Below are 13,505 nucleotides of genomic sequence, written 5' to 3'. Positions count from 1 at the left end.
TTCAGGGTATACCACTTCTCTTTCAAATTAATCCTTAACACCTTTTCAAATTTTTATTGAGAAGTCCTTCTTTTATCATTATCCATTTCTTTAAAGATGTTGAGTCAACAGATCTGAAAGTAGCATATTTGGAAGCTCTGAAAAAAAATTCTTTATGAATTACTTACCACCTCCTTGAGTGCATGTTTTCTCTATCTGAAAAACGTAAATTATAAATGTACAGAAAACCGATAGTAAAAGTTAAATATCTATAAATTTCAAACAATATTCACTATAAAAGGCTTTCAAACAAGTACTCCCTCATTGATTCAGAAATCTCTAAAAACAGGATGCTGATCTGGTTAACCTGTCAACTCAAAAAACTGTAACTATGTATATTTAATGCTTGAGTATTTTTAAGTAAATGATGACAGATAAAGGGAAAAAAAAAGTCATTCTCACAGACCTGGAGGCTAGGGGAAAAATGGTCACCACGCTTTATAACTTTTTGGTTGCAAGGCGGACATGTTGCAGTAGGTAACAGGCCCTGCAGTGAACAGGCCTCAGGGAGGGACAGGTGTGGAGGAGGCAGCGCCACGGTCCGGATCAGGTCTTTCTGTCTTCGGGAGCCCGTGCCCCCGCACCGTGGCCTCACGCTCAGTGGACAGGACGGCTAGACGGAGCTGCAGTTCCTGCGCTTCCCAGCACGGAAGGCTGGGGCCAGTTGCTGGCACCTCCCCTCCCCAGGCCCGTGAGCCCCTGAGAGCAGGCCTGGTTAAGAAAGAACTTGCTCTGACCTATTTCCAAATAGTTTTTGCACCTTCCCCTACAAGAAGCAGCACAGGGGAGGGGGATTTTCTCCAATATTCAGATACTCACTGTGAGGACCTAGTGGAGCTCTCAAAGGTAAAACTCGTAGAAGTGTGGGAGCCTCACTATGACTTGGTCCCTGGCAGTTATTTTTGTTTTTGTTTTTAAACTTAAAATCTGAATACCTTGTATTGTCTGCTCAACCTCCAGGAGTTTTTAATCTCTCAGACTTGTCCGCTCCAAGCTGCTAGCAATTCATCGTTACAGTTTAAGTCTTCCACCCTGGCACCAGTTCCTGCAGTGGCTTCTGCTCCATTAGCGGTACACTCCGTGCCACCTAATGACATTTCCGTCGGCAATGAACCACACATACAGGTCCCATAAGATTTTAATACTGCAATCACACCAGTCCAATCTGGCTCCACTTTATGTAACAAAGCTGTGAGTTGTTTTCCAGTTGCCACGGACCCCCAGGTTGGATGGAGAGCACCTAACTTGAGCATGCCCAGGTGAAGTAAGCATGCAACCACAGGTAGAACCTGAGTGCTCAGACCCAGCAGCGGGGAACGAATTATGAAGCAGATGTGCATGGCAGGGTCCGGGATCCAACCAGACGGAGCCCTGGCGTCACCCCAAGGCATGGTCCAGTCACAGCGCGCCTCCTGGCATCACCCCACTGCAAGATCCCATCAGATCACGCCTCATTACCCTAGGTTTATAAAACCTGACCCAGCCCCAGCTCGGGAGACAGAGTTGAGCGTTTCCTCCCGTCTCCTTGCCAGTCAACTTACGATAAAGCTTTTTCTTTTCTCAAAGGCTGGCGCCATGGTATTGGCTTCTGTGTGCATTGGGCAGAGACCTCACTGACTGCTTGGTAACAATACTATATTTTTATCATACCTTTTCTATGTTTAGACACATAAATCCTTGCCATTGTGTTACAACTGCCCACAGTGCTCAGCACAGGACCATGCTGTGCAGGTTTTCTTTTCCTTGTATCATGAATGCGATAAATTTTTTCTTAAAATTTGAATACACAGGATTTTTCTGGATCAACTATTAACAGGAAGAATCCCTAGAAAAGGAAAAAGGTTTGAGTAGCTTTCCCAGTTTTTGTTCACTTGCTTGTCTGTAATCACAAGGGTATCCTCTTCTTGCTAAGTGATAAACAAGTTGAATATCTGGTAACCTTTGGTGGCAGATTTCCTTTGGCTCTCAAATCTTTTCTTGTGTCAGGAGAGTGCCCGTCACTGCTGCTCCCTCCCTTCCATGCGCTGCTAGCCAGTGCCACCAGGGTGCCACTGCTGCCTGCAAGTCAGCCCCTCTTCTTTAGAAGCAGTGCCTTTTTCAAAGATCTGTAACCTCTGTTCCCTGTGAGCTTTCCCTGCCTTCTACCTCTGCCTCTCCCGGCACCACCTGTCCACTTTGCGCTCAGATACGCCCACGAAGTTCCCACTGAGGTTGCAGCCCACTGCTTCTGCCTCTCCCGGATCCTTTGGCTTTCCTCACCTGCTACACTACGTGTGGATGCTGTTTGTTTTTCACCTAACATTATTTGTATGTTTTCTCTGTCTCGTAGTTTTGCTGAAGGAGTAAGTTGTGGGTGCTTCATTTACTTTTCTTCCTATATTATATGGTTTTAGGGAAGGTATGCGACTAATCAGATTCAGTACTTCTACCTGAACCCCCAAAGCCCTAAGTATTACTTTAAATCATTGAAACCAAATACCTCCATGACAGTTCTACCAGTGATTCCAAAAGATGGCAACAGATGGGGATTTTTTAAAAAAATAGAGACGGGGTCTCACTCTGTCCCCCAGGCTGGAGTACAGTGGCACAATCATAGCTCACTGTAAACTCGTGGCCCCAAGCAGTCTTCCCATTTCAGATCCCGCGGTAGCCAGGACTACAGGTGCGCACCCACATGCCTGGCTATTTTTTTTATTTTTCATAGAGACCAGGTTTCACAACGTTGCCCAGGCTGGTCTCAAATTCCTGGCCTGGCCTAAAGCCATCCTCCCGCCTGAGCCTCCCAAAGTGTTGGGATTACAGGTGTGAGCCACCATGCCTGGTTCAGATAGGGACTTTTAAGAAATACTGATTTCTGGACTCCATCTCCAGAGTTCTTAATATAATCATTCTGGGCTAGAGGCTGAGAATCTTAGTTTATTCTAAAGCTCTCTAGATGATTCTGATGCATAGCCAGTTTTGTGCCTAACCCCCAAGGGATTAAAAACCCTTACAAGAGTAAATGCTGCAAGTAAAAGACTTTTTAGGGGAAACCTGTGCTACTAATAGCTATGTTATTTTCCTTCTAATTCTTTGTATTTTACTTCAGGCTAACCACATTTATCTAATTTTATATTTAGAATAAATTTCTTTGGTCCTATAAGTGAACTAACTCTATGTCTTTCCGGCTTTATAAGTTTGAAGTTTGAAAAAAGTTTGTAAGTTTGAGATATTTAATGTCGCTAAGTAAATGTTATATGCATAATGGGCAAATAATAAATGAATATAAATAAAAATACAAATACAACATTATAAGGGCCATAATGTTTGGTTCATGGTGGCTTTTAACATGTATACTTGTGTCTATATGCTGTTTATTAATTAAACTATAAAAACTTAGCAAGAAATAGCTCTAAATTAAACTGTCGTCAGGGCTTTAGCCAGACTTCAGAGTAATCCCCGAGAACAAGATCTGTCTTTCATGGCCTTTATACACCCCAGATAGCCATTACGATGTCCTGGCTATCTGGTAAAATAGTAAGAATGTAAAAATTAGTTAAGGCAAGTTAATTTTGATATTGTTTTTTGATGTGAAGTGTATTACTAGTTAACTGCTATCATTAAAATAAAAACTTTATGTATACAAATGAGTACAAGCAGTAGGTTAAATAGTTCACGTAAGAGACCAGAGAAGCCATTCAACCACAACTTGTCACAAAGACCAAAGCAACAAAAAAATTTAAAAATTGACTCTAGGGCCAGTTTGTTCTTATTATACATTTTCTTTTTTTTTGAGACAGTGTCTCACTCTGTTGCCCAGGCTAGAGTGCCATGGCATCAGGCTAGCTCACAGCAACCTCAAACTCCTGGGCTCAAGCAATCCTTCTGCCTCAGCCTCCCGAGTAGCTGGGACTACAGGCATGCGCCACCATACCCGGCTAATTTTTTCTATATATTTTTAGTTGTCCAATTAATTTCTTTCCATTTTTAGTAGAGACGGGGTCTCGCTCTTGGTCGGGCTGGTCTCGAACTCCTGAGCTCAAACAATCCTCCCACCTCGGTCTCCCAGAGTGCTAGGATTACAGGTGTGAGCCGCCATGCCCGGCCTCTTATTACACATTTTCACAGATAGCTATATATTAGGTTAAATAAATAATGTTATAAAAATATGACATATTACTATTACATACTAAGTTCAATCTTCGGGCAAAAAGCATTTCTTTAGAAATAAAATTCCAAAGCACCTCATCATTGAAGACATAGATTTCATTTTAAGGGCATAAAATTTTAACAGTTTAAAGAAAAGAAAATTTCAAAGCCAAATCTTATATCTCATAATCCAAGAATAAAACACATCAGTTACTTATATCTGTATTCTCACCTGTCCAGCCAGTGTAGGCAGAGCAATCATGTGGATCTGCTGTCTTCAGCCCTTCTTCCATCTGCTGCAGAAGATCTTTGATTTTGGTCTGGATCCGCCTTGTGAAATTATGAATGATCTGAGAACCAAAAGAAGAGATAATTTAAATAGCACAATAGGCCAATTTGTAATAAACACTTTAACAATCTAAGTTGTACGAACACAACAGAAAGAAGTTATTTTACCTGGCCCATCTCAATGTTTCATTGGCTGAAATCCACTTTTTAAAAAATTGTTATTATATTTTTTGTAGAGTTGGGGTCTTGCTATGTTGTCCAAGCTGATCTTGAACTCCTGAGCTCAAGAGATTCTCCCACCTCAGCTTCCCAAAGTATTGGGATTACAGGTATTAGCCACCACGCCCAGCCTACCTTGGCTTTTATAAGGTTTATTTTTTTAATGAGATAATGCCCTATATGGACTGTAACTCATAAGTAGAATTACAAAAAACAACTTGCAGAAACCAAAGAAAAAAGCCATAAAAAAAGATGGATATGACTACAAAAACATTTTAACTTCTATAAGATAAAGAACAGAAGAAAGATGGTTTAAAAGCTACTGACAAAGGGAAATATTTCCAATATAAGATATCATAAACCAACAGAGAACACAATACAGAAATAGACCCCAAATTTTTAATGCACATCATACAGAAGAAACATAAAATGATACGCATATGCAAAAAATGTTCAACCACTTAGTGATTAATGAAACGCAAATAAAAACAAGTACCACGGTTTTCCTATTAGATTAACAAAGAATAAAACATTTAAAAGGTATTAAGCCCCAAGGCTGCTAAGAGCAAAGGAAACAGGTATTTATTATTATTGCTGGTAATCCCAAGAGAAATATGCAATAACCTTAGCTGCTCTAGAGGATACAATACATATCCAACACCTTCCACAATCCATTTGCAGTTAGTAATGTAGAAACCTTGAAACCACAGAGGCTCATCTCCTACCCCTAGTCCTTTCTCTTATAGTTGGTATATGTATCATACAGCTACGTGAGAAATAAATCCTATAACATAATGCTGTAACTTTTGCTTAAAAAAACAATTCCCTGTTTTGTAAGCAAATTAAGAGGTAAAAAGGCAGAGAGAAAAAAACAATTTCTGCATATACCCAGATATCTACCATTTTCAATGCTCTTCCTCATTCTTTTCTTAGAATATTAGTTTCTATCAGGTAGCATCCCCCCTTGGCATTTCTTGTGGTGCTAGTCCACTTTAACAAACCCTCTTAGGTGGTGGTGTTTTTTAATCTGGAAACATCTTTACACTGCCTTCATTCTTGAAGAGTATTTGCACTGAATAAAGAATTCTCGGTGGTTTCCTTCAGGATTTTCACACGTTTCATTCTGGTCTCCACATCAGCCGTTTATCAAACTCCCTGTATATAATGTGCTGTTTATCCTGCTCCTTTCAAGATTTGTTCTTTATCTTTGCCTGGATTTGGGCTTCTTTGTGTTTATCCCTCTTGGTATTTGTTGGGCATTCTGTATCTGTAAATTTCTGTCTTTCATTGGATTTTTAAAATTCTCAACTATTATTTCTTCAAATATTTTTTCTGTCCCATTCTCCTTCTGCTTTCCTTCTGTGATTCCAACTACACACACACTGGATGGTTTGAGATAATCCAGCAGGGCCCTGAAGCCCTGCGTTTTTCCCTTCCATCTTTTTTCCCGTTTTTCACACTGCGTGATTTCTATTGATCTACTTTCAAGTTCACTCATTTTCTTTCTTCTGTCTTCTCCATTCACCTACTAAGACCATACAGTGACTTACTAGTTTCAGATGCTGTATTTATTAGTTCTAAAATATCTATAGTATTCTTTTTTTATGGTTTCTATTTCCCTGCTAGGATTTCCTCATTTTTCATTCATTGAAAGTATATTTTGTTTAACTTCACAGAGGACAGCAAAAGCAGTCACTTTAAAACCCATGTCTGCTAGTTTCATTACCTGGTTCATTTCAGGATTAGGCCCAGTTAATTTTCTTTTCTCTTAAAAATGTGTTTCTCATGAAGGAAGAATATGCCTTTCTGAAATAATTATTTTGAGCTGAAGGCTCCAGAGAAGCAGATACAAGAAAAGCTCTCTGCCTTCCTCCGCTTGCCTGGAAGGAGGACATAGGTCCATAAAGGCATCTGTCCCCCCTCAACCAGTGAAGGCCACTTTGAGCAGTATCAGCTGGGAAAGGCGCCACAGAAATCTACACAGCAAACTCCATTTGTTCGCCGTCCTGTGACGTGCCCCTGCCAGAAACTCAAAGTCCTTTTCCTGTCTTGTCACTTCTCTAAAAATTTACTATTCTCTGTTGAAAATGCAATGTAAGTCGCATTTCTAAGCCCCTTTGAGATTTACTCATTCCCTACGTATCCCCAATATATTTATGAAATTTACACGTTAATAAACTTGTTTTTCTCTTGTTAATTTGCCTTTTGTTACAGGGGTCTGTCCCAGCTAAGAACACCGAAAGGTAGACAGAAAATTATTTTTCTTCCCTAAATCATTTTCTTGGTTCTTCATGTATCAGATAATTTTGATTTGCACCTGGAATGTTAATTTGCAGACTGTTATCTTGCTTGTATAGAATTGCAAATTCTGTTTCTTGGGCAGCAGCTCTGGTCTCACTCCACATCTTTCGTCTTTAATTGAGCTTCTTTGAGTCTGTTCCAGGAATGTATCTTTCAAAATTTGGTTAGGTACACATTTAGACAAAATTTGGAGATTCCCTTCTTTGGCTCATCCCTCTTCCCCATTGTCTTTAGCAGCCATGATTATCCATAGTTTTCTGGTTTTCCTGAAAACAGGTTTGTCCCATAGGCACCCCCTGCCACCACTGTGTACACCACATAAATGGCACTTAGCTTCAAGATAAAGACCTGGAGACAGGAACTTACTCCACAGGGCTCCTCTCCTCCAGCCATACCTGATAACCATATTCCACAGAACTTGGACGTGACACAAAACTATTTACAACCATGTACTATAGAATTTAGACAAAATACAAAAAAGCAATTACACTCTGGTCTGCTTACTATCCAGTGCCTTTGCGTAGTTGCTCTTCATATTATATTCAAGCTTTACAACTGTTTTATAGAGGGAATCCTCCAGTAGGGAATAGCCCACCATAGCTGGAAGTATAAGTTCCTTATAGAATTGCTTTTTAAGTTAAAAAAAAATTCAGTCTATTCCCCTTTTTGTGTACCCAAGGTATGTATAATATCAATAAACCCCATCCCTGCCCACATTTTTAAGCTATCTATCGTAAGTAATAGCTGAGCACTAAGAGATGGGTACATCCATTTTAAGACCAACTCAAGAGGATTTAAATGCAGACATTTACAAGTAGACACATTTCTGCCATAATCTGGGTATTGAATATGATTTTCCCCCTTAACATTATATTTATTAGTTTGCCCAAGGTTATAATGGGCAGCTAGACAATGGATTCTATTAAGTGATTAAAACATAGCATTAGCTTTCAAATTGTATCTTTTCATTAAATATTATTCAAAGTAATAATTTAAATACAATAATTTCTACTCAATCATGGTGGTAAAACACCTTCCCTTATGAGAAAAGCTGAGCTAGAAATCTAAGGCCAAAAACAACTTCATGAAAATCTTTATAAATATGTTTACTTAAATAAAATGATAAAGACAGTAGTACATCAATGAATGCAATATCAATATTTCACTGACCTCAAAGGTGATGTAATGAGTACTATGTAAACAGATTTCATTTTACCAATCTTTGCTTATTAGCAATGCTTTCTGGATTTGTCATTCCCTATAGCTTTGATGATGAGCTTTTAAATATATTTTACTTTGATGTTGTTAATGCACCAAAAATAATAATTGATTCTCCATCCAACTTCTTAATAACTTTTTGACTCCAAGTTAGTAATTTAAGACTCCTGAGTCTTACCTTTGGTTTCCACTGTGACCAAAGAGACACAAAATAATTTGCATGATAAGGAAAAATTAGGATAATATCTCACTAATACCTGGCGTGGCAGAGCCTGTAATTTAGTACCTAGCCCATATCTATTTCCCATACCCTCTTCCCTCTTAACAAGAATTCTGATTATACTCAGAACAGTAATGTATCAAGCCTGGGAAGAGCTACTTGCTTTCCCATGTGACAGTTCTGATCAATGACACCTAAGCACAAGTCTTCTAGGAGATCTTGGAAGGTTCTTATTTTTCTTGATAAAAGAGAAAGAAATACATATTTAGCACTCCCCTCATTTTTATCCCTTCTCCCTCCTAAAAATCTGGACGTGATGTCTGGAGCTACAGCAGCCTTCTTGTACTATAACAGAACAAACATGAGAGAAAGACCAAACTAACTGCAGAAATCCTGGCCCTGATCTTGCTGAAGCCAACCAACACCACAGCTGCCTACCTCTAGACTTCTCATTACATAGGGAAAGCAATCTAATGAAGATACTTCTAAATTGAGTGTTTTGTTTATTGTAACTGAAGGCAGGACTAACTCATACTGATATTGGGTGCTAATTCTGTCACAGTAACTTAATTCCAAAGCATATGCTATTAACCCTTTATTTCTCACAAATGTTCCTGAGGTATGTTTTTAAGGCTTATGATTACTTACTCTAACTCCCTTTAATATTTTCTAAACTTTCATTACAAAAATCATTTCTCTGCCGTTTGCTTTTAGGTATTTTTTGTAGTTCCTCTTTTTCTAACTACTTCTCATAAAAGAGACTTCTAATTTATTTATACTGGAACCAAAATCTCTTCAACAAAGAAAATTTATTACACTATAATTCTATTTGGATTTGAAGGAGATTACTGTGCCAGGAGAAATTTGAACTGGCTCATCTCATTTAATCATGGCATTATTACAAAGGTAACTAATAAGCACTGATTATATGCCTGGCACTAAGTGCTTTACATGATATTTCAATGAATCTTCACATCACCCAAAGATTCTGTTTCTTAGGTGAGAAAACTGAGGCTTACTCATGGTCACATGACAATCAGGCTGTCTGATTCTAAAGTTCCTGGGCTTCACATGCGCTGCTTACTGTAAAATTTTTTTCTTGATTCATATTTACATTTTACCTATAGATTTTCAGGACTTACAGCCTTCACTCAATCACACCATATGAATACAAACACATACCACATGGCGCAGAAACAGCAGGAGCAGTTAAAGAACTTTGCAGGTTTTATCTCTGACTCTGAGATTGATTTTTAGTAATTACATTGCAACCAGAAAGAAAATGTTCTTTCCCTACATGGTAGGCAATTTTCCCAAACCAGGATGCCCAAGTGTGTTATAAAGCAAAAATACACTGGAGAGGATATTAATCACAAGTTGTAAAACTCCTTGTAAAGCGTCACTGCACCTATTATTTCAAATGATATAGAATGCATGTTTATGGCAAGATTTATTTCTCTTCCTCACAATGCTTTTCCTGGTAATAAATCTTAGAGTTTAGACGAGAAAGCTTTTTATTTTGGCAGGGGAGAGTGAGGAGGGGGAAAGGGAGGTGGAGGAGAGAAGAAAAGAGAAAGATAAAGAGACAGGCAAACAAACACTGGGTGATATTTAAGCATACGAATTACTCCAGTTATGTTGTTGAAAAAATTTCTGGAAATTGAATTATTCTTCTTTATCCACATTTTTTTCATGTACTTCACAAGAATAAAGGGAATAATTCATTTCCTAATTTGTCATTTTCTAGAACATATGCACATTTTCTGTACCTCTCTGCGTCAACTCTATAGAGTTTAGACAAGGTGTGGGTTCACATGAGCATGTTTACAAGCTGCATTTTGTACTGTATATGGAAAAATAAAAGGTAGATTTTACAAAGTTTTACAATTTTACAAATATTGGTGATAAGAATGGATCAACACTCTAAAAACTTACTGAAGATAAAGGCCTAAATTTTCTCTATTTTGGAGTAAAGCTTTGCAAGCATAATATAATTGGTATACTAACAACTTAATACATATTAAAATACCCAGCATTACATATTTCTGTATATATTTCAGATATCTATGAAATAAGTAAGAAAAAAGAAAGGCAATGTGGATCATTAGTAAATTTTGAGTCCAATATTAGATTATTTTATTCACTTACTCTTTTGAAAAACAAGTAATCAGTGATTTCCATGTGTCAGCCACTGTTACTGGGACAAAAAGTTGACTAAGATTCATTACTCCCCAAAGGAGGGATAACCCAGGATCTGATAAGATAAACATAAAAATAATTATGATTTCACATAATGCCTGACTAGCAATATACAATAGGGTATATTCAAAAAAATATGTATGTCTACGTAGACTAACATACAAAGACTTCAGAGATGTCTATAGCCTGGAGCTGCTAGGAAAATGGTAGACCTTGGAAAACAATCTTCATTTCTCTCTTATGGAAGGTGTTCGGGGATGTGCTGGGGCTGTTATCAGACCCTTGCTCCAGGGGCAGGGAAGTGTGTATTCAAAAGTATCATCAGTGGGGCACTTTGTGGACCAGAGGCCATGAAAGCTTGTTCCACACTGGGATAAATGCTGCTGGGCTTGCTCTGCAGGGGGTGTGTGTGTGTGTGGGTGTGTGTGTGTGTGTCTGTCTGTCTGTCTGGTGGATCCTAAACTCCACTAAAGGAATACACAGCCCCTCAGTCTGTTGCTGCCTTCACCACCATCACAGTTCTTGGTGAAGGTACAATCACTACTCCCACTTAACATGACAAACAGGAAGCACAGGGAGAGAGGTGGGGTGACTTACCAAAGTCACACAAACAATGAGTGGCAGAACTGGAGTGTGAACCCAGGCAGGCAGACCCAGACTACAAGCTCTTAATCAACATGCTAAGAACATTTACAGCAGGCAGAATGGCTCCCAAAGATGTCCTGACACCTCAAACAGGCTACAGATCTCATAATAGGGAGAGTATATGGGATTGTCCAAGTGGGGCCCATCTAATACTAAGAGCTCTTAAAAGCAGAGAACGTTCTCTGACTGGAGAGACAGAGAGAGGGGCCAGAAGGTGAAATCAGAGAGACGTGAAGTGGGAGGGCCACGTGGAGAGGAAAGGAAGGGACCAGGCAGCATCTAGGAGCAGAGGCCGGCCTGGCTGACAGTCGGCAAGGAAAAGGGGCCAGAGTCCAACACCCAAAGGAACCAGACGTGGCCAAAAACCCAAATGAGACTGGAAGCACGTTCACCCCAGAGGCTCAGGAAAGAGCCTCCCTGCTGACACTTTGATTTTGGCCTCATGAAATTCTAAGTAGAGGAGCCAGCAAAGCCTCACTGTACCTGGATTTCTGACTTACACAACTGAGAAAAAATAAATAAGTGCTGTCTTAAGCTGCTAAATTTGGGGTAATTATTTATGGCAGCAAGAGAAAACGAATACAACTTTCTTATCCAACCTTTTGAGAGGCCCGGGCACAGTCAAGTAACACAGTCCCCCAGACAGTTCTGAGAGCACCCCAGGGAGAGAGTCTCACAGAAAGAGCAAGGTTTGCCATGTGGAAAGCAGGGGGAGGATTTGTTTGCTGAGGGACAAAAAGGATACGAAAAAGGCATTTAAGTGAAAGACATGGCAATCCTGGAGAAATGAGTCATTTTAGCTGAAAAGTAAGGAATGTGCAATCATTCTCTTTCTAAAATACTTCCGTTCTTCTGTATTTTATTTTTTAAATTTAGTGCCAGTTTGAGGAAATACAACTGCCATATATATAACAAAACTGCAGAGATCTTAAAAAAGATTGACAACTTTTAAAGAGTCCCATGATCTTAACCTCAAATAGAGGAGAGTGGAAAGTCTCAAAATAGGCATTCAACATGCACATATAAATAACTCCTACAAAGAAAAAGGTAAGCTTTGAACAGTTATGCATGAATCAAACTTTTGGGTTTGACTACTACTTTAAATGCACCAGAGGAGCTTACTAATAAAATCATTTACTACACTCCTAATATATGCTAGGTACTAGAAGCACTTTTCTAATTTAACCCTCTTGATAATCCTAAAACAGCATTATTGTCCCCATGGCATATGAGGAAACTTAAGCTAAGAAAAAATGACTTGCCTACTTTTTTAAGATGGTAAGAATAGATTTTTGACCCACATTTTGTATAGGTGATGATACATATAAAGTTGCAAATGTATACAACAGTAAATAATTCTTTCTTACAAAAAATTTGTTTTTGTTTTTTTTAGTTAACGTGGGTGGGGGGTCTTCCAGAGAGGACCAGAATATCTGCCAGACAAATTCTAAAAGAGCTGTAACACTATTACAAAAAGTTTTAACAAACCTTTTTGTTAGGGGGCCTGGGGGGCAGGGGGAGCTAATCTCAGCTCTCCTAGGCTAATGATCATTTATAAATTACGTGCTCTGTGATGGTTATACAGGAGGAGTGTAGGCTTGGTTTTTTAACACTCCATTTTGCAAACAAAACCAAATAAAACAAAAGTACCTCAATCCTTACCTCAGAGTTAATTACTGAAGGCAAAAAATGGGGTGGGTGGAGAGAGCTGTATCTTTTGGCAGCAAAGAGTTAGATTGGAGTGGAAACATATACCTTCATTAGTGGTATTTTCAGTAAACAAGCCCTTCTCTAAACTGCATCTGTACCAAGAAAATGCAATTTGCTTAGATGTTTGAAAATATTTCATTTTGCTAAAAATAGGCATAGCTTTACATAATCAGGTCCCTTTCTGTTCTTCTTATTTCGAAGTCAATAACATAATGGAAAATATTCTACATTATCTATCCTAGGTACATACAGCTAGCCCAATTTTGATGTGTCACAGAAATTCATTGATAATCTGCTGTGCATACTCTCTAGGGGATATATATTCTAACCACAAGGAAGTTTATAATTGCAATAAAGAACCAAAGACAGACTAAGAGATGGCGTATTAATAAACTGAACTCCAGGGCTCAAAACACATAATTATACTTCAAGAGATGATGAGGACCCCATGGAGATAGTGGGGCATAGTGGTCAAACTTTATTTAATTACGGAACGCTCTCAGGGAGAATTTAGGTTTCATTTTGATTAAACGATTGC

General features: G+C 38.8%; 1 protein-coding gene across 1 annotated transcript in view; it reads right to left on the bottom strand.

Annotated features, from left to right (window-relative positions):
- Positions 1-13,505, bottom strand: part of LANCL2 (LanC lantibiotic synthetase component C-like 2 (bacterial)) — a 51,510-nt gene that overhangs the window by 29,516 nt on the left and 8,489 nt on the right. Inside the window, exon 2 of the mRNA XM_012648809.1 lies at positions 4,400-4,517. Coding sequence (XP_012504263.1) covers positions 4,400-4,517 — 118 coding nt within the window. The remainder of the gene's footprint in view (positions 1-4,399; positions 4,518-13,505) is intronic.

This window comes from Propithecus coquereli, unplaced genomic scaffold (assembly GCF_000956105.1).
Source record: "Propithecus coquereli isolate 6110/MARCELLA unplaced genomic scaffold, Pcoq_1.0 Scaffold294, whole genome shotgun sequence".
Taxonomy (NCBI): Eukaryota; Metazoa; Chordata; class Mammalia; order Primates; family Indriidae; genus Propithecus; species Propithecus coquereli.
This window is presented reverse-complemented; position numbering and strand designations above follow the sequence as displayed.